Source organism: Hemitrygon akajei, chromosome 13 (genome assembly GCF_048418815.1).
Source record: "Hemitrygon akajei chromosome 13, sHemAka1.3, whole genome shotgun sequence".
NCBI classification, from domain to species: domain Eukaryota; kingdom Metazoa; phylum Chordata; class Chondrichthyes; order Myliobatiformes; family Dasyatidae; genus Hemitrygon; species Hemitrygon akajei.
Genome location: NC_133136.1, coordinates 100,616,442 through 100,641,614, shown reverse-complemented (window position 1 = coordinate 100,641,614; position 25,173 = coordinate 100,616,442). Strand labels below are relative to the sequence as shown.

At 41.3% G+C, this 25,173-nt stretch overlaps 1 protein-coding gene across 1 annotated transcript in view; it reads right to left on the bottom strand.

Moving 5' to 3' along the window:
* The window catches only part of LOC140738080 (inactive ubiquitin carboxyl-terminal hydrolase 53-like), a 134,402-nt gene that overhangs the window by 38,849 nt on the left and 70,380 nt on the right, over positions 1–25,173 (bottom strand). The window contains exons 12-13 of the mRNA XM_073065170.1: positions 21,271–21,952; positions 4,932–4,999 (exon numbers count right to left, since the gene is read on the bottom strand). Of these exons, the coding sequence (XP_072921271.1) occupies positions 4,932–4,999; positions 21,271–21,952 (750 nt within the window). The remainder of the gene's footprint in view (positions 1–4,931; positions 5,000–21,270; positions 21,953–25,173) is intronic.

Here is a 25,173-nt window from a genome sequence, read left to right as displayed (position 1 = left end):
CAGATCAGATCGAGACGCCAGAGGGTCCCAGCTCACAGTATCAGGCAAGCTGAGGGTTCTAGTTTCTGGCCAAGGCAGCACTGAGCTGGGTCTCCACTGAGGTTATGGCAATGACTTAGTTGTACTTTTGAAAAGGGTCAGATTAGGCTTTAGAGACAGGTATGGGAAGTCTATCAATGTAGACATGTGATGAAGGGCACCCACGGATGTCAGGCTGGCAAGCGCTGTGGACAATCAGCTATTCTAGATTGGGTGTGTGCAATGAACCAGAACTGATTAGAGAGCTTAAGATAAAAGAACCCTTAAAAGCTTAAAGAAGCTAAAGTTAAATCTAAGAATATTATAGTGAAATAAGGGGAATTAGAGGCATGAGAGAAGAATTGACTAGAATTGATAGAAAAGAACACTGGCAGGGATGACGGCAGAGAAGCTATGGCTAGAATTTCTGGAAGCAATTTAGCAGGTTATATCAAAATTAAAAAATTCAAGGTAAAGTTTATTATCAGAGTACCTATTTGTCACCACATACAACTCTAAGATTATTTTTCTATTGGCATACTTAACATACATCCCCAAGAGGAAGAAGTATTCTGAAGGGAAACTGACACAACCATGGCTAACACGAGAAGTCAACCCCAAAATAAAAGCCAAAGAGAGGGTATACAATACAGGTGGCCACTGTTTTTCGAACGTTCGCTTTACGACAGCTTGCTGTTACAAAAGACCTACATTAGTACCTGTTTTCGCTAACCAAAGAAGATTTTCACTTTTACGAAAAAAAGACACCCACTTTATATGTGTGTTTATCCCGAAAAAGGCTACAATGACCATGAAGCCTTGTGTGGGCAGTTGTTTGCACATGTGTACGTGTGTATGTGCGTATGCATGTACGTACGTATTCGTGTACGTGCCGATTTTTTTTTCTCCAAATCAATTTTGGCTCACTGTCTTCCCGATTTTGTTAAGTGAGACGACACCGTACATACAATATTTCTACTTTATATAGGCTGTAAATTTATCATATCATTCTTGCTTTTACTATATGTTAGTGTTATTTGGTTTGATTTGGTAGGTTATTTTTTGAGTCTGGGAATGCTAAAAATTTTTCCTATATAAATTAGTGGTTCTTGCTTCTTCACTTTATGACATTTCAGCTTACAAATGGTTTCATAGGAACACTCTACCTTCAGATAGTGGGGGAAACTTGTACAGCAAAAATCAGTGGGAAGTAAGAGTATCAGAAAACTTTTAAAAGTCAACAGAAGGCAACTAAAAAGCATTAAGAAGGTAACGATGGAATAAGAAAGTAAGCTAGCCAATAATATTAAAGAGGATACCATAAGTTTCTTCAGATGCATGAAGTGTAAAATAGATGTGAGAGTGGATAGTAGACCGCTGGAACACTATGCTGGAGATGTAGTAATAGAGACAAGGAAATGGCAGATGAACTGAATAAGCATTTTGCATCAGTCTTTACTGTGGAAGCTCCAGGTGTCAGGGATTATGAAGTGTATGAAGTTACCATTATTAAAGAGAAGATTCTTGGGAAACTGAAATGTCTGAAGGTAGTTAAGTCATCTAGACAAGATGGTGTACACAAAAGGATTCTGAAAGAGATGGCTGAAGAGATCGTGGAAGCATTAGTAATGATCTTTCAAGAATTACTAGTCTCTGGAACAGTTCTGAAAGACTGGGCAACTGCAAATATCACTCCATTCTTCAAGGGAGAGAGACAAATGAAAGGAATATATAAGCCAGTGAGTTTGACCTCAGTGGTTGTGAAGATGTTGAAGTCAATTTCAAGGATGAGATCTCAAGATACAGAGAGGCAAATGATAAAACAGGCCATAGTCAGCATGGTTTTCTCAAGGGAAACTCTTGCCTGACAAATCTGTTGGAATTCTTTGAAGAAATAACAAGCAGGATAGACAAAGGAGAATCAGTGAGGTTATGTACTTGGATTTTCAGAAGGCCTTTCGCAAGGTCCCAAACTTGAGGCTGCTTAACAAGTTATGAGCCTATGGTATTATAGGACAGATTCTAGTATGGATAAAGCAGTGACTGATTGGCAGGATGCAAAGAGTGGGAATAAAGGGTGCCTCTTTTGGTTGGCTTCCAGTGACTAGTGGAGTTCAACAAGGGCCTGTGTTGGAACTGATAATTTTTACATTACATGTCAATGATCTGGATGATGAAATCGATGGGAAAGTTTGCAGACAATTTAGATTAGATTAGATTCAACTTTATTGTTGTTGTGCCGAGTACAGATACAAAGCCAATGAAATGCAGTTAGCATCTCACCAGAAATGCAAAGAATTGTAGTTATTTACAAAATAACAGTAAATAAAAAGTAAGAGCTACAGCACACAAATATAAAAGTACTGAGACAGTACAATATGGGGTGCAATACTGCTTAGCACTGTGATGTGAGGTTCAGCAGGGTCACAGCCTCAGGGAAGAAGCTCTTCCTGTGCCTGCTGGTGCAGGAGCAGAGGCTCCTGTAGTGCCTACCAGATGGGAGAAGAGTAAAAAGTCCATGGTTAGGGTGAGATGCATCCTTGATAATGATTTTCCCCCTACCCAGGCAGCATTTATGGTCGATGTTCTCAATGGTGGGCAACTGGGTGCCAATAATCTGCTGGGCAGTTTTCACCACACGCTGGAGTGCTTTGCAGTCCAATACGGGGCAATTGCCATAACACTGAGATGCAGTTGATGAATATACTCTCAATGGTACAGCGGTAAAAGTCCGTCAGTATCCTGGGACAGAGATGAGCTTTCTTGATGCCTTGCAGGAAATAAAGGCGCTGTTGCGTCTTTTTGATCAGGATAGAGGAGTTCAGGGACAGGTGAGATCCTCGGAGACAATATGAAGATAGGTGGAGGAGCAGGTAGTTTTGAGGAAGCAGAAAGGCTACAGAAGGACATAGACAGATTAGGTGAATGGGCAAAGCAGTGGCAGATGGAATACAGTGCCTGAAAGTGTATGGTCATGCACTTTGGTAAAAGAAATGAAAGGGTTGACTATTTTCTAAAAGGAGAGAAAATACAAAATAATTTGAGGAGCAAAGGGACTTGGAAGTCTTTGTGCAGGATTTTCTAAAGTTTAATTTGCAGGTTGATTTTTTGGCAAGAAAGGCAAATGCAATGTAAACATTCACTTGAAGAGGACTAGAATATAAAAGGATATAATGTGAGACTTTATAAAGCACTGGTAAGGCTTCCCTTGGAGCATTGTGTGCAGTTTTGGGCCCCTTATCTTAGAAAGGATGTGCTAAAATTGGAGTGGGTTCAAAGGAGTTCATAAAAATGATTCCGGAATTGAATGGATTGTCATATGAAGAATGTTTGTTGCCTCTGGGCCTATATTTACTAGAATACAGAAGAATGAGGGATGACCCAATTGAAACCTATCAAATGGTGAAATGCCTTGATAGAGTGGATACTTCCTATGGTCTAAGACCTTAGAATAGAGGGGTGCCCTTTTACAACGGAGATGATGAGTCAAAGAGTGGTGAATTTGTGGAAATCTTTGCCACAGGCAACTATAGAGTCCAAGTCTTGATGTATATTTAAGGCAGAGGCTGATAGATTCTTGATTGGTTAGAGCATAAAGGGATATGGGGAGAAGGCAAGAGATCGGGGCTGAGAGGAAAATTGGATCAGCCATGATGAAATGGCAGACCAGACTAATTCTGCTCCTATATCCTATGGTCTTATAGAATTGTTTTGTTGAACATTACGGGCATGCTATGTTGGCACAAGAATATTATGGCAATACTTGCAGACTGGCCCCAGCACATCCTTTATGTTTTGTTGGCTGCCAATACAAAAGCTGCATTTTAAAGTATATTTTGATATACATGTGATGAATAAATGAACCTGAATCTGAAATATGGCACACTAATTTTATCATTCAAACAAAAGTAAAAGTTTACAGGTAATAGAAAAAATGAAAAAATATTTCAATGAAAAAAATGATTTACAGTATCTTGGTGGATGAGGTGCAATCAATGTAACGAGGAAAGGCACAATAAATGATCAACAAATGGATCTTCAATTGCCCACAATAATGCAATACTATTTCTGCTGCTAAGGTAGCAGTATACATATATAAAGCAATAAGATGGCAAAATGGATCATTTAGCATAATTGTTTAAGATGTGTAAGGATAAGTGAGCTTATTGTTACAATTATATAAAACATTGGGATGCCTTGTGTTCCACATGGCTCACATCAATGTGAGTGTAGTTGTGTTATAATCATGTGACCTGCCAGGATTAATTGATCTGGACATCTAATTACACAACTATCATGCAAACAAGTGCCAAAGTCAACAGCAACTAGTCCTTAGAAGTGCAGTTGTGGAACATGCCAACCTATCCTGACAGTGCTGTTCACTGCCAGTTCTCTTTTAAGCTGCTGACTGAAAAGAAGCACAACCTAGATCATTAGCTAATGGACTGTGCATAGTTCTGACCAGCATACTGCACAAAAAGATGCAATAGCATCATAATACAGAAAACTTTTAAAAATCTAGCGATTTCAGCTGTGCAAAAAATTGGTCAGGTTTAGGTTAAATTCTTCGAAATAGATACTTAACTGATACATCTAATAAAGTAAAAGGACCATTTTACTTAGCAGAATGCTCAACAAATAGCATTAATTTACAAGTAATGTATTTTGTCTACTTACTGTTGTGTGTTGGAGATAAAATCTTCAAAGAGAGATAAATGAATTGGTATACAACGTACCATATACTATGAGGATATTTTACCTGCCAATTTACAGAATTGTTTTTCGTCTTACTTTATTAGGTTTTTTTAAAAAAAGCTTTCTACCACCCAGTAAACGTTATTTCACAAAAACAAATGCCTGCAAATTCTATGACATTACCAAGCATAACAATTTTAATTGTAAATAAATCTTACCTTCACTATCTGAAAACCTGCTGGGTTGATCAAGACATCTATCAGTTTTGTTTAAGGTGACTTGAGACCTAAAATATACAATTATGAAAATGTAGATGTAAATGTATTAAATTACTGGCAATCTTATTTTAACAATCACCACATACAATTTTAATTAATTTGATCCTTTGTATCACTCAGGTTTATAATATACTCAATGTGCATACAATTAATAGGCAATGTCACTTATTTTAATCAGGAGAATCTTTTAAAATCAGACTATAGTACTTTCGTATCATGACAGTTTTTATTTGGATTTGCAGGTAGAGTTTGAGGTACAAGTTATGAACATTTGCAATCAGTGTGGATGAGATGTAAATCAAGCAAGACAACATTTAATTCTTATAGTACTTAATGGAGCTACTGTCAATGGTTAACTATAGCATGAGTGGCATTAAACAGGCATCAGCTGCCTTTGGGAGACTTCGGCACAGAGTCTTTCAGAACAGGAGCCTTCGTCCCTCCACAAAGGTCACCGTATAACCAAGCGGTCTGTGTCACCACCCTCCTTTATAGCTGTGAAGCTTGGGTAACCTGCAGCTGTCACATCAAGTCCTTGGAACGCTTCCACATAAGCTGCCTTCAGCGCATCCTGGGAATTACTTGGCGTGAGCGGGTGCCTCACATTGGAAGACTTGTAAAGACCAACTGCAGAAGTATTGAGGCCATGATCACCCAGTGTCAGTTGCAGTGGCTGGGGCACGTGATAAGGATGCTCCCATGTTGGCTACCCCGCAGAGTGCTACACGGCGAGCTACGTCATGGTCGATGCTCAGCTGGAGGACCGAAGAAGCGCTATAAGGATCAGATGAAGAATGCTTTAAGGAAGTGCAAGATCAGACCTGAGGACCTGGAGGTTGTTGCTTCAGACTGTAACACTTGGCGACAGCTGTGTGGGCATGGGGTTTCTATTCTGGAGATGGAAAGAACAACCAGAAGACAGCAGAAGAGAGCCAGGAGAAATGCAACCATGGCTGCCATCACTACCACCAAATCCACATATACATGTCCCACATGCAATAGAACATGTGGGTCCAGGATAGGACTGTATAGTCAAAGATATCACCATTAAAGGAGTGGACGTCATCATCGGATTCCAATGGACAACTGAAGAAGAGTAGATAGCATGTACCCATGACAGATCAAAATTTGGAAAAGAGTAATAATGAAACTAATATAGAAAAGCAAAATTCAAATCAAAATACAGGTGTCCCCCATTTTTCGAAAGTTCGCTTTACGTCAACTCGCTGTTACAAAAGACCTACATTAGTTACCTGTTTTCGCTAACAGAAGGTGTTTTCACTGTTATGAGAAAAGGCAGCGCGCTCTGAGCAGACTAGCTCCTCCCCCGGAACTGCATTCTAGCTGGCATTGCTTAAACATGTGCCTGTGAGCATCTGTGCTTTATGTCGATTTATTTTGTGCATCCGTTAGCAAGATGAGTTCTAAGATATCGGAAAAGCCTAAAAGAGTGGGTAAGGGTATTACGCTTAGCATAAAACTAGACATAATAAAGCATTTCGATCGTGGTGAACGAAGTAAGGATATAGTGAGTTTGGCTAAGGGTTTGTGGAAGTTGACGAAGATGATGTTGAAGAGGTTGTGGCATCCCATGACCAAGAACTGACAGATAAAGAGCTGATGAAGAGGGAAGGATAACAATTGAAGGCGAACGCAGTAGCGAATGGCCTGAAAGTGAAGACGTCCAGGAACTGAATGGGAAGCAAGTGCATGAGATTTTCGCTGCGACTGACATAGCTGCAATGATTGCAGAAAAGTATGACTTTAATTTTGAAAGGGTACGTAGGTTTAGGGCTTATTTCAGGATGGTTTAAGTGCTTACAAAGAATTGTATGATAGAAAAATGCGTGAGGCTAAGCAGTCAAGCATACTGTCATTTTTCAAGCCTTCCATATCAGCCACAGCAGATGACAAAACTCAACCTTCAAGTCAAGTCAACTTTTATTGTCATTTCGACCATAACTACTGGTACAGTGCATAGTAAAAATGAGACGACGTTTTTCAGAACCATGGTGTTTCATGACACAGTACAAAAAACTGGACTGAACTACGTAATAAAAAAAACCAGAAAGCTACACTAGACTACAGACCTACACTGGACTGCATAAAGAGCACAAAAACAGTGCAGGCATTACAATAAATAATAAACAGGACAGTAAGGCAAGGTGTCAGTCCAGGCTTTGGGTATTGAGGAGTCTGATAGCTTGGGGGAAGAAACTGTTACATAGTCTGGTTGTAAGAGCCCGAATGCTTCGGAGCCTTTTCCCAGACGGCAGGAGAGAGAAGAGATTGTATGAGGGGTGCACGGGGTTCTTCATAATACTGTTTCCTTTGCGGATGCAGCGTGTACTGTAAATGTCCGTGATGGCAGGAAGGGAGACCCCGATGATCTTCTCAGCTGACCTCACTATCTGCTGCAGGGTCTTGCGATCCGAGATGGTGCAACTCCCGAACCAGGCAGTGATGCAGCTGCTCAGGATGCTCTCAATACAACCCGTGTAGAATGTGATGAGGATGGTGGGTGGGAGATGGACTTTCTTCAGCCTTCACAAAAAGTAGAGATGCTGCTGGGCTTTCTTTGCTATGGAGCTGGTGTTGAGGGACCAGGTGAGATTCTCCGTCAGGTGAACACCAAGAAATCTGGTGCTCTTTACAATCTCTACTGAGGAGCCGTCGATGTTAGGTGGGGAGTGATCACTCTGTGCCTTCCTGAAGTCAACAACTATCTATTTTGTTTTGTTCACATTAAGAGACAGGTTGTTGGCTCTGCACCAGTCCGTTAGCTGCTGCACCTCCTCTCTGTAAGCTGACTCGTCGTTCTTGCTGATGAGACCCACCACGGTCGTGTCATCAGCGAACATGATGATATGGTTCGAGCTGTGTGTTGCAGCACAGTCGTGGGTCAGCAGAGTGAACAGCAGTGGACTGAGCACGTAACCCTGGGGAGCTCCCATGCTCAGTATGATGGTGTTGGAGATGCTGATCCCGATCCCAACTGACTGAGGTCTCCCAGTCAGGAAGTCTAGGATCCAGTTGCAGAGGGAGGTGTTCAGGCCCAGTAGGCTCAGCTTTCCAATCAGTTTCTGAGGGATGACTGTGTTGAATGCTGAACTGAAGTCTATGAACAGCATCCGAACGTATGTGTCTTTTTTGTCCAGGTGGGTTAGGGCCAGGTGGAGGGTGGTGGGAATGGCGTCATCTGTTGAGCGGTTGGGACGGTACGCAACCTGCAGGGGGTCCAGTGAGGGGAGCAGCAGGGTCTTGATATGCTTCATGACGAGCCTCTCGAAACTCATTTAGGCAGGACACTGAAGACTTCTTCGGCACAGGGACGACATTGAAGCAGGCAGACATAAAAGGTGACTTGCCTGCCCTGATGGAAACAGACGACGATGAGATGACACCCCAGTGTCCCACCACCCCAACCTCCGACGACTCAGCCTAACACACCATCATCAGTGTCCTCACTGTCTTCCCAATTCCTGTAAGTGAAATTACACTGGGTGTACATTATTTCTACTTCATATAGGCTGTATATTTTTGTGTGTTATTCAGTAGCTTCATAGCTTAAAGGTTACTGGACAAAGTGTTTCTGCCGGGAGCGCTTGCGCTGTGTGTTTTTGCTGTGAGTGCTGCTGAGAGCGCTTGTGTGAAATTTTCGCTGCAGTGGACAGTGCTGCAGTAATTGTAGAAAGTATTCCTACATTATATAGGCTGTGTATTTATCAGATCATTCTAGCTTTTACTATATGTTACTGTTATTTTAGTTTTTATGTGTTATTTGGCATGATTTGGTAGGTTATTTTTTGGGTCTGCGAACGCTCACAAATTTTTCCCATATAAATAAATGGTAATTGCTTCTTCACTTTACGACATTCCAGCTTATGAACCATTTCATAGGAACACTATCTTCGAATAGCGGGGGAAGCCTGTATATAAAAAAAAACTGCAGAAGCAAGAGAATACCTAGTAGTATCATCGGGGAAAAAAGCAATATTCAAATACACAGGGTAGGATTTGGAGGACATAAAAGATCTTGGAGAAACAGCAATATGCTGATACTTGTACCAATTTGGTGTTCATTTGCTACTCAGTGTGAACTCCTCTAAACTTTAGAATACAGGATGGATCATGTGACTGTTTTGGGGAATACCTCTGCTCAATGCACAATTAGGACCCTGTGCTTCCAGTTGCCTGTCAAGTTATTTCTCTTGCTGACTAGTTTTTGCATACTTCAATTTCAAGAACAGATTATCATTTTTTGCCTAGACTTACAACAGCTCTCTGGAACTAATATTACATTTCAGACTTTCTGGTCAGAACCAGCCAGAAATTAATGTTAAGTGATTTTTTTTGTCTTCAAAGAAATTGTAGAGTCAGAGTAAAGAGGCCCTTCAGCCCACCTTGCCATGCAAATCGTAGCATCCTTCCTGCTAATCCCAGCTGCTTGACCCACTGAATAGATTTAACATCCATTGTTCTAAAGTCTTCAGTTTATGTATCTCCCAGTTCAAATACTTTTCCTTTGTTTTCATTCATTTTCTTTACATTGCTTCCAGAGGTTGGCCAGACAACAAAATTCTACCCTCCCGATGTCTCTAACCTATCAAGGACATCAATGTTGTAACTCCATTGCTTTCCCCTTTATAACTTATCAATGACATCAATCTTTTCCTGCCTGGGCTTTCAGTGAAATTTTCTCTGTGGTCCATTTTCATCTCAATTAATTACCATCATTCTTTATCACAATTTGTTAATATAACTGTTCCACCACCCTTTCTTTCCTCTAATAGCAGGGTGTTGACAGGCTAAAAATTCTTCTCATTAATGAGTGTATCAGGAAGCCAACAATTTCAACAGCAAGCAAATAAATTTGATATAGCAATTGGAAGTTAACTGACCTGAGACTAGGCTGACCAAACTGGCCTAGAAGTGTGATAGAGTTATTAAGACATGGGTTAATAGAATAGACTTTTCCTATGTTCTACTTCTACTTTATTCTCCCTACATTCTCAACAAATAACTCCTGATTCTAGATTTTATTTCTCAGCCACACTCGAGGCAATTTACTGCAGACAATCTACGAGCCTTAGGACGTGGGAGGAAATTGGAAGCACTGGGAGGCAAGAGAAACTTAGAACATAGAAACACAGAAAACCTACAGCACAATACAGGCTTTTTGGCCCACAAAGTTGTGCCAAACATGTCCCTACCTTAGAAATTACTAGGCATACCAATAGCCTTTTTTTTAAGCTCTATGTACCTATCCAAAAGTCTCTTAAAAGACCCTATCATATCCACCTCCACCACCTTTGCCAGCAGCCCATTCCACACACTCACCACTCTCTGCTTAAAAAACTTACCCGACATCTCCTCTGTACCTACTCCCCAGCACCTTAAACCTGTGCCCTCTTGTGGTAACCATTTCAGCCCTGGGAAAAAGCCTCTGACTATCCACACGATCAATGCCTGTCATCATCTTATACACCTCTATCTGGTCACCTCTTATCCTCCTTCGCTCCGAGGAGAAAAGGCCGAGTTCACTCAACCTATCCTCATCCCACCTAAACCCCTTGCTCTAGGGAGATGCCAATCTATATTTGGGAAATTAAAATCTCCCATCACAACTCTGCTATTATTACACTTCTCCAGGATCTGTTTCCCTACCTGCTCATCGATATCCTTGTTATTATTGTGCAGACTATAAAAAAAACACCTAGTAAAGTTATTGACCCCTTCCTGTTCCTAATCTCCACTCAGAGACTCCGTAGACAATCCCTCAATGACGTCCATCTCTCCTGCAGCCTTGACACTAACTCTGATCAACAGTGCCACACCCCCACCTCTGTTGCCTCCCTCCCCGTCCTTTCTGAAACACCTAAAACCCGGCACTTGAAGTAACCATTCCTGTCCCTGAGTCATCCAAGTCTCTGTAATGGCTACCACATCATATCTCCAGGTACTGATCCACGCTCTAAGCTCATCCACTTTGTTCACAACACTCCTTACGTTAAAATAGATATATCTCAAACCTTTGGTCTGAGTACGTCCCTTCTTTATCACCAGCCTATCCTCCCTCACATGTCGTCCCCTATCTTTCTCTATTTGAGAGCCAGACGCCTCTTCCCCAGTCTCTTCAGTTTGGCACCTGAGAACATTTCTATCACATACAAACTTTTGATTTCTGTCCACACAAGCAGTCCTCACATGACCTTTATCCTCCTTCACCTCACCATCTGCTCTGACACTCTGGTTCCCCTCCCCCTGCAAATCTAGTTTAAAATCACAACCCCCCCCCCCCCCCCACCACCCGGAGCAGCACTGGCTAACAATCTCTGTGATCACATGGAGAATGTGCAAGCTCCACTCAGAATGAACGGATCCCCACCTCAAAGTTCGAAGTTTTATTTATTTATGTAGAGATATAGCCCGAAACAGGCCCTTCTGGCCCACAAGCCACCCTGCCCAGCAACCCACCTATTTAACCCCAACCTGATCACAGGACAATTTACAATGACCAATTAACCTAATAACCAGTACATCTTTCGAATTTGGGAGGTAACTGAAGCACCTGGAGATAATCCACACAGTTTACGGGGAGAGCGTACAAACTCCTTACAGATGGCACTGAAATTGAACTCCAAACTCCAGAGTGCCCAGAGCTGTATCAAGATCATGCTAACCACAACACTACCGTGGTGCCCTAAAGTTTGAATAAGGTTCACAGCAAATTTATTTTCTATGTATATGTTATCATATACTACCTTAAGATTCATTTTCTTGCAGGCATTCACAGAACAGAGAAATACGATGGAATAATTGAAAAACCACACACAAAGACTGACAATCAATATGCAAAAGATAAACTGTGCAAATAAATCAATGAATCAGTCAATCATCCTGAGAATATGAGCTGTATAGTTCTTCTTAAAAGTGAGTGCATAGGTTGTGGAATCCTTAGCCATCCCTTTTCTTCCTTTTTACTGCACCATGATGTTCCTGAATTCCATTCAGCTAATCCTCAAATAACTCCTACATATCAGGTGTGGACTTGCTCAATGTGCAGTGAGTAAGCTTCCAATGGTGGGAGGGTCTTGGACCAGAGGGCAAAGCCTCAGAATACAAGGTTGCTCCTTTAGTATCGAGATGAGGAGGAATTTCTGGACAGAGAGTAGTGAAACTGTGGAATTCATTGCCGCAGACGGCTGTGGAAGCCATGTCATGGGTATATTCAAAGTGGAAGTTGACAGGTTCTTGATTAATAAGGGCATCAAAGGTTACATGGCAAAGGCAGGAGTTGAGAGGAAAAATAAAAATCATCCAGGATTGAATAACAGACTCAAAGGGCCAAACTATTCACTCAGAGTTGAGGTGAGTGAAGTTATCCATGCTGGTTCAGGAGCCTGGTAGTTGAAGGGTAATAATTGTTCCTGAACCTGGTGGTGTGGGACCCAAGATTCCTGATCCTCCTTCCTGATGGCAACAGCAAGAAGAGAGCATGGCATGGATGGTAGGAGTCCCTGAAGATAGATGCTGCTTTCTTGAGGCTGCATTCTTTGTAGATGAGACTTTAGAACATAAAACATAGGAGTAAAATTAGGGTATTTGGCCCAATGAGTCTCTTTATCATTCCATCATAGATGATTTATTATCCTTCTCAATCTCATTCTCCTGCATTCACCCTGTAGCTTCTAACACCCTGACTAATGATGTACGAAATGGTGGGGAGGCCTTTGCATGCAATACACTAGGCTGTATCCACTAGTGTTCACAAGCATTGGTGCTACCTTACCAAGCAGTGAAGCAACCAGTCAGGATATTCTCCACTGTGCATCTATAGAAGTTTTTGATAAGCCGAATTTGCACAAACTTCCAATACAGTAGAGGTATTGTCGTGTCTTTTTGTGAAGGCACTTATGTCCTGGACCCAGGATAAGATAGATAGATAGATAGATAGATACTTTATTCATCCCCATGGGGAAATTCAACTTTTTTTCCAATATCCCATACACTTGTTTTAGCAAAACTAATAACATACAATACTTAACTCAGTAAAAAAAATATGATATGCATCTAAATCACTATCTCAAACAGCATTAATAATAGCTTTTAAAAAGTTCTTAAGTCCTGGCGGTTGAATTGTAAAGCCTAATGGCATTGGGGAGTATTGACCTCTTCATCCTGTCAGAGGAGCATTGCATCGATAGTAACCTGTCGCTGAAACTGCTTCTCTGTCTCTGGATGGTGCTATGTAGAGGATGTTCAGAGTTTTCCATAATTGACCGTAGCCTACTCAGCGCCCTTCGCTCAGCTACCGATGTTAAACTCTCCAGTACTTTGCCCACGACAGAGCCCGCCTTCCTTACCAGCTTATTAAGACGTCTTATTAAGACGTGAGGCGTCCCTCTTCTTAATGCTTCCTCCCCAACACGCCACCACAAAGAAGAGGGCGCTCTCCACAACTGACCTATAGAACATCTTCAGCATCTCACTACAGACATTGAATGACGCCTCTGATGTGATAATGTCAAGAAATTTGAAGATACTGACCCTCTGCACCTCTGATCCCCTAATGAGGACTGGCTCATGGACCTCCAGTTTTTTCTTCCTATAGTCAATAATCAGCTCCTTGCTGACATTGAATGGAGTGTTGTTGCTGTAATACCACTCAACTAGATTTTCAATCTCCCTCCTATATGCCGATTTGTCACCGCCTTTGATTCAGCCAACAGTGGCATCATCATCAAACTTAAATATGGCACTTGACCACTCAGTCATAGTGACTAGAGCAGGACACTAAGCACAATCTCGTGGTGCACCTGTGCTGATGTTGATTGTGGAAGAGTAGTTGTTGGAATCTGTACTGACTGGGGTCTGCAAATAAGGAAAAGGAGGATCCAGTTGCACAAAGAGACATCAAGGCCAAAGTCTCGGAGCTTAGAGATTAGTTTCAAGGGAACGATAGGTTTGAATGCTGAGCTGTAGTCAATGAAGAGCATCTTGGTGTATGTATTTTCGTTGTCCAGATGTTCCAGAACTGAATAAAGAACCAATGAAATGCCATCTGTTGACCTATTGTGATGGTAAGCAAATTGAATTGGATCCAGGCACTGTACAGCGCCAGCAATTGGGGTTAAATTCTCACTGTTATCTGTAAGGAGTTTGTACATTATCCCTGTGGGTTTCCTGCAGGTGCTCTGGTTTCCTCCCACATCCCAAAGACATACAGGTTAGAGTTAGTGAGCTCTGGGCATGCTGGATTGGTGTCTGAAATATGCAACACTTACAGGCTGCCCTAAGCACATTCTCATACTATGTTGGTTGCTGATCCAAATTATGTTTATCACTATATGTTTCAGTGTTTCAATGTACATATGACAAATAAAGCTAATCTAAAGGTGACCTGATAGAGGTGTATAAGATGATGAGAGACATTGATCATGTAGATAGTCAGAGGCTTTTTTCCCAGGGCTAAAATGGCTAGCACAAGAAGGCACAGTTCTAAGGTGCTTGGAAGTAGGTACAGAGGAAATGTCAGGGGCAAGTAATTTTATGAAGAGTGGTGAGTGCATAGAATGGGCTGCCGGCAACGGTGATGGAGGTGGATACGATAGGGTCTTTTAAGAGAAACCTGGACAGGTACATGGAGCTCAGAAAAATAGAGGGCTATGGGTAACCCTAGGTAATTTGTAAGGTAAGGACAAGTTCAGCACAGCTTTGAGAGCCGAAGAGCCTGTGTTGTGCTGTAGGTTTTCTATGTTTCTCATCAGATGTCAATTCTAGAGCACATCTGGGGATATGGTCGGAACTCTGGGTGGGGAGTTAGCATTGTTTAGAGAAATAGTGAATAGTAGAATGTGCAAGAAACAGCTTAGCTCTTGGTCCAAAGGAGCAAAAGGACATTAATGGTAGATAGAAAAGGTGAAACAGGAGGTAGTTATAGCTTTAGTGCACAATCACCAAGCTTATTGTATGCTAAACCTAGAAGACGACGAGAGAAGAGAGCATAGTGGAGTAAGAGGAAGGAAATTCTGGAAGTTTATAGAACAGAGGATGAAACGAGCAATTAAGAGAGGGGAAAGATAGGAAGATACACCGTAATATGCAATCAGGAGTGACTGACTGCCCATGAAGCTTTATTACAATTAATATAAAAATAGCAAGCAACAAATCCTGCAAGATGAAATGATCAATACAAATGCAAAAATATTAAAATTAAAATTGTTAAGTAGTTAAAAACATAGTAACTGAGTTACCACGTAGCACTGAAAACACTTCAGCGAGCAACAGAAATTGAGGATTGTTACAATATAAATATGGGTACAAGAATGCCCAAGGGGAAAAGTGTTGGCACACATTGTGCAACAGCATACAAGAAGAAACTGAGCTACAGATAAAAAATGTACACAAATACAAGTCTGTTATTCTGCTAAGGTCAATCTGATCCATCTGGCAGATTTACTCATGGTTGTATTCCAGAGTGAAGACGGCAATGTAGCCTTCAGTTTAGCAATGGTTTCAGAACACATGTTGCACTGGTTTTTGTCATTATAGAGTCCACCAGAACAGCAGTCACTTGCCACATGTTAGGCTAGGAAATCCACCTACTGGATCGCAGTAAGCTGCTGCAAATGTATTGTACCAACAAAGCAAATAGAAGACAGCAGGGAAAAATTCAGCAATTTAATTGAGTTTAAGTGTTTTTATGCTTTTTAATCCCACCCTCCCCCAATTTTCACAACATATCTTTTAAAACCATCAGTTTATAGAAGTTCTTGAATCATGGAAATAGCATGGAAACAGGCTCTTCAGCCCAACTGGCCCAAGCTGACCACAGTATCCCACCTGCCCACAATCAGCCTTAAACCACCAAGCCCCTCCCCTCCATATACCTATCCAAAAGCCTCTTAAATGTTGCAATTATACAGGTCTCGACTACTTCCTCTGGATGTTCATTCCAGGTACTCACTACCTCTGTGTAAAGTTGAGAGTCTTTAAATCTCTCCTGTTATCTGACATTTGTGCTCTCTAAGCTTTGGACACCCAAACGCTGGGGAAAAGACTCCACATTATCCAGACCCCTTGAGGTCACCCCACATTTTCATATGCTCTATGGTGGCCAACCTCTCCTCATAACTTGGGCTCTAATCCAAGCAGCATCCTTGTAAATCTCTTTTGACCACATCTTTCCTATAATACTGTGACCAGATTGTATACAAAACTTAAAGTGCAACCTTGACTTATAATGCAACAAAATCTCCCAACTCCTAAACTTGATGCCCTGACTGATGAAGTTGACATTTCAGGCCAAGAACCTTTATCAGGACCTGATGAAGGGTCTTGTCCCAAAACATCATTTGTTTACTCTTTTCCATTGATGCTGCCTGACCTGCTGAGTTCCCCCAGCTTTTAGTGTGTGAGTTGCCTTGGATTTCCAGCATCTGCAGAATTTCTCGTGTTTGTGCCTGAAATGTACTATATGTTTCCTTCTTTTTCCTGACTAGATGCTTGACATCTTTCATCAGCCAGGTTTTGTTGATCTTGGTATGTCTACCCTTCACCTTAATGGAAAAATGCTACCTCCGAACTCTTGATGTGATCCTTTTAAAAGCTTCCTATTTACCAAATATTCTTTTGCCTTTAAATAGAATCCATAACACCATAAAATATAGGAGCAGAATCATCCAGATAACCCCAGCTAGATTTGATGATGTCTTTGAAGTTTCAACCCAGTCAGTTTACAATTTGCCTGCTAGATATTGGTCCACTCTGCATTCAACTTGAAGGTGCACCAGCAGGTGGCGCTGTTCCAATACTTCTCATGAAGCCCTTGGTTGCAGACTTGTGAACTGTGCTAAGTAGCCTCAGTAAGTACAACAGCACATTTTGTAGCACACACTACAACCTACACAAGTACAACCCAGCCAACACACTTTTTGTCCCTCTTCCCTCCGGGAGAAGGTTCAGCAGCATGAAGATTCGTACGGCCAGATTTGGGAACAGCTTCTTTCCAACTGTGATAAGACTGCTGAACAGATCCTGATCCGGATCTGGGCCATAGCTTCCAAATATCCGGACCTGACTTGCACTACCTTACTTTCCCTTTTCTATTTTCTAATTATGATTTATAATTTAAATTTTTATTATATTTACTTCGATTTGTACTTCAGGGAGCGTGAAGCACAGAAACAAATATCGCTGTGATGATTGTACGCTCTGGTATCAATTGTTTGGTGACAATAAAGTAATGCAAGGAATGAACTTTGAGTGGTGGAGGGATGCAATTCAACCAAGCTGTGGTGCCCTATATAGTCTTAAACTTTTTCCAGCATTACTGGAGCCCCACTCACCCAAAACTACAGCTTATTCATTGTGTCAGCTCCTCATAAGATACCTAGTGATTACAGCAGTTGAGTATCTGCATAATGGTAATCAAAAGTATTGAAGATGGGGGACTTGGAACAGTAATACCACTGAATGAAACAGGAGGTAGCAAGATTGAGCGTTTGGCACATATAGGGCTTTGGGAATAGTCCTCCTACCCGCATTTAGGCCGCAGCTAAAAAACAAGGCACCAGAGACAAGGACAACAAAGAGGTGGTCACAGGAGGTAGAGGATTGGCTATGGTATTGCTTCGAGCCAGTAGACAGGGCGATCTTCAAGGACTCAAGGAACTGAATGAATATTCCATGGTTATCATGGACTTTATAAAGACACTCATGGACGAGTGTGACCCCACAAAATCATTCAGTCTTCCCCAATCAGAAGCCATGGATTAATCAGATCTGCAATCGGCAGAGTTGGAGAGAACCAGTAATTTCAAATTCCTTAGAGTTATCACATCAGAGGATCTGTCCTGGCATCAGCACCAAAGTGCCATTACAAAGACACAGCAATACCTCTACTTTCTTAGAAGTTTGGGGAGATTTGATATGATGCACAGTGGAGAGTATCCTGACTGGTTGCTTCATGGCCTGCTTCAAAGTTCAAAGTAAATTTATTATCAAAGTACATATATGTCACCATATATTACACTGAGATTCATTTCCTAATGATATAGAAACACCAATCCCCAACAAGGGAAAATTTAAAAAAATTGTGGATAGAACCCAGCCCATCATGGGCAATGATTCAGCACATTTACAAGAAGTGCTTGCACCAGAAAGCAGAATTCATCATTAAAGACCCTGCAATCCAGGCCAGGCTATGCTCTCTTCTCACTGCTGCAATCAGGAAGGTGGTAAAGGAGTCTTGGGTACCACACCACCATGTTCAGGAACAGTTATCACCCCCCTTCAACCATCAGACTCTTGAACCAGCGTGGATAACTTCACTCATCTCAACTCTGAATGGAGCAGACTTAAGCCATTCGGTCCATCCAATCTGCTCTGCTATACGATCCTGGGTGATTTTATTTTTCTTCTTAACCCCATTCTCCAATCTTCATAATGTAACCTCTGATGCCTTTAATTAAGAACCTGTCAATTTCCACTTTAAATATATCCATGACTTGGCCACCACAGCTGTCTGCAGCAATGAATCCCAGTCTCATCACTCACTGTTCAGAAATTCCTCATCTCTGTACTACAGGGACAACCCTGTACTGAGGCCTTGCCCTCTGGTCCTAGACTCTCCCACCATTGGAAGCATACTCACCGCACATTGAAGAAGTCCACACCTAACACATGGGAGTTACTTGAACGGAATTCAGGAACAGCATGTTGTTATAAGGAGGAAGAACAAGGATGGCAAAGCAAGGGAACTTTGAATAACGAGAGAGTTTACAAGCTTAGTCAAAAAGGAAAACAAAGCACCTGCAAGGTTCAGGACGCTAATGTCAGGCAAGGCCCTCGAGGGATATAAAGACAGCAGGAAAAAGAAATGTTCTTAGCAAGTAGGATTAAAGCGAATCAGAAAGTATTTCACACTTAGATTAAAAATAAGAGGGTAATTAGGAAGAAGGTAAATCCATGCAAGGATAAAGAAGGGAATTTATGCTTGGCACCAGAGCCTGTGAACGAAGTACTAAACAGCAGCACACACAAAATGCTGGTGGAACACAGGTCAGGCAGCATCTATAGGGAGAAGCACTGTTGACATTTCGGGCCAAGACCCTTCGTCAGGACTAACTGAAAGGAAAGATAGTAAGAGATTTGAAAGTAGGAGGGGGAGGGGAAAATGCAAAATGATAGGAGAAGACCGGAGGGGGTGGGGTGAAGCTAAGAGCTGGAAAGGTGATTGGCAAAAGTGATAGAGCTAGAGAAGGGAAAGGATCATGGGACGGGAGGCCTAGGGAGAAAGAAAGGGGGGGGGGGGAGCACCAGAGGGAGATGGAGAAGAGGCAGAGTGATGGGCAGAGAAAAAAAAGCGAAGGGGGAAAAAAAACTAAATATATCAAGGATGGGGTAAGAAAGTGAGGAGGGGCATTAACAGAAGTTAGAGAAGTCAATGTTCATGCCATCAGGTTGGAGGCTACCCAGCCGGGTATATAAGGTGTTGTTCCTCCAACCTGAGTGTGGCTTCATCTTGACAGTAGAGGAGGCCATGGATAGACATATCAGAATGGGAATGGGACGTGGAATTAAAATGTGTGGCCAGTGGGAGATCCTGCTTTCTCTGGCGGACAGAGCATAGGTGCTCAGCGAAACAGTCTCCCAGTCTGCGTCGGGTCTCACCAATATATAAAGGGCCACACCGGGAGCACCGGACGCAGTATACCACACCAGCTGACTCACAGGTGAAGTGTCGCCTCACCTGGAAGGACTGTCTGGGGCCCTGAATGGTGGTGAGGGAGGAAGTATAAGGGCAGGTATAGCACTTGTTCCGCTTGCAAGGATAAGTGCCAGGAGGGATGGGGGGCATGAATGGACAAGGGAGACGTGTAGGGAGTGATCCCTGCGGAAAGGAGAAAGAGGGGGCGAGGGAAAGATGTGTTTGGTAGTGGGATCCTGCTGGAGGTGGCGGAAGTTACAGAGAATTATATGTTGGACCCGGAGGCTGGTGGGGTGGTAGGTGAGGACAAGGGGAACCCTATCCGAAGTGGAGTGGTGGGCGGATGGGGTGAGGGCAGAAGTACTAAACAGGTTTATTTTGTCAGAATTCACTAAGGAAGACGTGGAGGATAGGCAAAAGTAACATGGGCATTTTGAGATCAGGTGGTACTGGGTTTTTGGAATGACATCAAAATTCCCAAAGCCTGGACAGGCTAGATGTCTTAAAGTCAACATTAAGAATTCTGAGAGCTACTTCCTTCCACCTGTATAAAGTTATACTGCCACTTCTCATGCTCCTGTCCTGCTGTCTGTACTCAGGGATTGAAATGAGATCTGGCACATCTAAAAGGTACTATAGAAATGTACAACTGTCAGGATACTGCTTGACCAGTCTATGGGGCAATATCCCATTTCGATACCACTGCATAAACAACTGGATCTCACATGTTAGTTGGTCTTTACTGAATCTGCTGTACAGGTTAATGCTGGGTGGTTGCTCACAAAGATATTCACAAACATTCAATAAGTGGCAACTTTATCTGCATGTGTTACTAGTAGTGGGGTCACACTACTCAAGACGGTTCTGTCAATGCAGCGGTCCAATCGTGCTGGGAGCTCTGCATCTTGTTGATTAACTGAGAGCTGGAGGGAAAGATAGCATTTTGAAGACATCTGACTTGCACTTTCTGGCTTTTATCTCTTATGGCTAGGATGCTACTCTGCCTAATCACACTCATGGTTATGGGATGTTATGGCATGCTTAAATTTAGAAAAGATTTGTTGTTCAATTTCTGAATCTAACCAAGATATTCAAAATTTGTGGGGACTGTTTTTGAATTATTTTCAAAACCTTTGATATATATATATAAATTATTCATATCTCAACATACGAATTAATCTAATCTACATGAATATAGGGTAAGGAGTTCATCAATGTGATTCAAATATAATGTATTTGGTATTATTATATCTTTCTTCTGTTTTATAATATGTATTTTCTTGAACTCTGTATTCTTCAATGTAGAAATTAATAAAAATATTGATAAGATTAACTGAGAGCCAGCTTCTAGTGAATATCTGGATGTATGCTGCATGATACAGCACGCTCCAGGGCAAATACAATCAGCAACCTCAAGGCTGTGGAAGATCTTTACCAGTATTTTACAGCTTAATATAATCACAAATTATGAATAAATTTGAAAAAGTAAATGCATAAACCACAATTTTACTTCATCTAAACATACTTCAAACCTGTAAAAACAAATAATCTATAAAGAATGATTACCTGTGGGAAAGTGCATCTTGGTTCCTCTTCAAGTTCTTTCCACTGGAAATCTCCATACTTTGAGTGTCATGGTTAGTGGAGCCACCACTGAACCAACCGCTGCTATCGTGACCAGATTCCATTTTCTGCCCTCGATAACCAGAGCTGTGGATTTTTAAATTTTCATCTGTGTTTTTTTCATTTTCTAAATGAGCTTTCCCATCAACTTCCAGCGAAGAACTTGCACTTACTTGTTTGAATTCATCTTCATAAATTGTCTTTAAGTCTTTGTGCTTTCGTTTCTCATACAATAAATCATTAGCGTTCTGTCCTTTGCTATGTAACACCTGCTGAGCTGTGTTTGCTTTGTGCTTTGGACTGCTTTGTCTCCTGTTCCCTTCCTCAAAAATACTATCCACATTTAGTATTTCCCGTGAGGGTTTCCAAACTTTACCCCTATTTCTATTTCTACTATTGCTTCTGTCCCTCGAATCTTGACTGGTATCAGTATCATATCCAGTGAAGCTGTTACTTTTCTTATGTTGTATTGAATCAGATGCATATTTATCTGATATTGCCTTAGTGTGTGTAGTAGTTCTACCTTCACTTAAATATCCTTTTCCTTGACTGTGTGCATGCTGATCCCAGAAATGTCTTGTGTTACTGCCAAAATGTGACGCCCCAGATTTTGAAGCTCTGTCATCTGGAAAAAAATACAATCACAATGTCAGCAAAGAACATAGTGTAATAATAAAACAACACCATTCATAGAAAATTTCAAAATTAATACCATTTATATAAGACACAAAATGCAGGAGGAACTCAGCAGGCCAGGCAGCATCCAGTACTGCCAAAGGGTCTCAGCCCAAAACATCGACTGTACTCTTTTCCATAGATGCTTCCTGGCCTGCTGAGTTCCTCCAGCATTTTGTGTGTGTTGCTTGTATTTTCAGCATCTGCAGATTTTCTCTTGTTTAACATTTACATAACTGTTTTAATATACAAAAGAATGACAGGTTCCTTGCTACAAGCAAGTTATTCTTTTTTTGAAATTGAAGTTCTCTCAGGAAAACAAGTAAAATCAAAGAAAATACAATGTGTTTTATAAACACAGAGCAAGAGATCATCTAATGAACAAATTAGAGTCTTTAGATCAAATGAGTCAGTCTTCATTAGAGGAGGAGATGAATATGGTTATAATGAGGAAGAGTTTGAGAAAGAAAACATGAAGGTGTTTAGCAACTTAGTCACTAGGCCAGGGAAAAAATTATACCAAGATACTGATCAATTCTCTGGTGACAAGAATGGTAACAGAAGATTGGAGGACTTCTGAATTTGATGCTAGGCAAACTACTGGAATCAATTCGGTGGAAAAGTACAAGCAGCTTCTATAAAGGCACAGATTAATCAAGGACAGGCAATGTGGATTTGATCAGAGGACAGGTCTGACCCACTTGATTACATATTTGAAAATGTAGCAAAGAGATCAGTGAACATTATGGATTTGAAGCAGTCAACATGGATCACAGCAAGAGGTTTAATAAAGACCCACACTGCAGGATAATTTTAAAAAGGGATCCAAAGAACAATCAGAAAATAAAGTCTAAATTGGCACAATAGCTGGAAACAAAGGATGAGGAAGGGCTTATTGACAAGAAAGCAGTTGTCCTTGGAATTCCATTAGACCTTTTTTGTTTTACAAAAAAAGCTTTTCTGTGGAGCATACTAAATTGGTAAACTAGTTTATAATTGACACATACTAAAGTACAGTGAAAACCATTTTGCATGCCATCCAATTGCTCAGAACTATGTTAACTAACATCAATAGATTTAGGCTCACATTCTTCAATACTGAAAAGTCAAAACAAGACTGCAAACGCTGAAATATGGAGCAAAGATAAGCTGCTGCAGGAATTCAGCCAGTCAGACAAAGTCCATGGAGGAAAAGATATAGCTGACGCTTCAGGTCGAAACACCAGATCAGGACAGCATGTGAAAGGCAGACAGCCAGTATAGAAAGGCAAGGTGGAGGGCCAAGGCAGGAGCTGGATATTGCATCCTCATTTATTTATTTTTAAAAATTAAATAAAATTTAAATATATTATCTGCACTTACAGATCTTACAGTAAGCTCACTAAGCCACGTTCCAAAATAAAATTTAAAATCCTCTGATTTACTGTTTTGTTTTCTGTTTTATGTGATCTGCTGCAGCAAGTGCTGTATACAAATATGTACTTACTTCACACCAGTTAATGCAAAATCATTCATTCTCTTTTTATATTTTCAGATTGCTCGCTTAACAATACTTCATCACATTTTAGTCAAATACACACACCTAATTTGTATTGGTAGTTTCGGTAATGGCAAAGGGAATAGATCAGTTGCTCTAACTTCAAATAATGTACAGTAGGGGAGAAAAAATCATCTACAGTATTTAAAGTAGATTTTCAAGAACAGCTTGATTAGAGAATTAGAATGTTGGATCCTCAAGTTTAACCAGAAAGAATTACATTTCAGTGCAAAGAGTATTGTAGGCAAGGGGGATAACTTTAGGGCATGGATAAACACGTGCCTTTATGACATTGTAGTCATTAGTGAGTCTTGGTTGCAGGAGGGACAGGACTGGCCACTCAGTGTTCCATTCTTTTACATGTGACAGAGCAGCAGGAAGGTTTAAAACAGGAGAAATGGCATTGCAAGTCAGGGAAAATGTCATGACAGGGCTCAGACAGGACAAATTGGAGAGCTTGTCTAGTGAGGTTTTATGGGTAGAATTGAAGAATAAGGAAGGTATGACCATGCTAATGGGATTAGATTAGAGACCACCCAACAATCATTCCCCATCCCCTTTTCCCCTCTCTCACCTTATTTCCTTGCCTGCCCATCACCTCCCTCTGGTGCTCCTCCCTCTTCTTTCTTCCATGGCCTTCTGTCCTCTCCTATTAGATTCCCACTTCTCCAGCCCTGTATCTCTTTCACCAATCAAATTCCCAGCTCTTTACTTCACCTCTCCCCCTCTTGGTTTCACCTATCACCTTATATGTTACTCACTCCACTCCACCCACCTTTTAACTCTGCTCCTCATCTTATTTTCTCTATTCCTGCTGAAGGGTCTCAAGCCCAAAACATCAAATGAACTCTTTTCCATAGGCGCTGACTGGCCTGCTGAGTTCCTCCAGCATTTTGTGTATGTTGCGTGGATTTCCAGCATCTGCAGGTTTTCTCTTGTTTGTGATTGGATGAGAAAGAGTTTGCAAATATGTTCAGTTAAGTTTCCTTAGTAAGTCCATAGAAGTCCCAATGAGAGAGCGTGTGATTCTAGATCTACTATTAGGAAATGAAACAGGGCATGTGACGGAAGTTTATGAAGGGAATACTTTGCATCAATGATCATGATTTCATTAGTTAATAGGGTAATTAAGGATAGGTCTGGCCTTTGGACTGAGTCTAAATTGGAGAAAGGCCATTTTGATGGTATCAGGAAGGATCTGGCAAATGTGGATTGGGACAGGTTGTTTTCTGACGAAGGTAAGTGGGAGGCCTTCAAAAGTGAAATTCTGAGAGTACAAAGTCTGTATATTCCTGTCAGAATAAAAGTCAAGTTTAACAGGGTTTTCAAGAGATATTGCGGTGCATAGCATGTATAGGCAGGTAGGAACAAATGAGGTACTTGAGGAGTACAAGTGCAAGAGAAGACTTAAGAAAGAAATCAGGAAGGTTAAAAGAAGGCACGAGATTGCTATAGCAGACAAGGTGAAGGAGAATCCCAAGGGCTTCCACAGATATATAAAGAGCAAAAGGATTGCAAATGACAAAACTGATCCTCTGGAAGATCAGAGTCGTAATCTTATGTGGATTCGAAAGAGATGGGGGAGCTTTTAAAAAAAAATTTCTGCATCTGTATTTACTCTGAGGAAGGACACA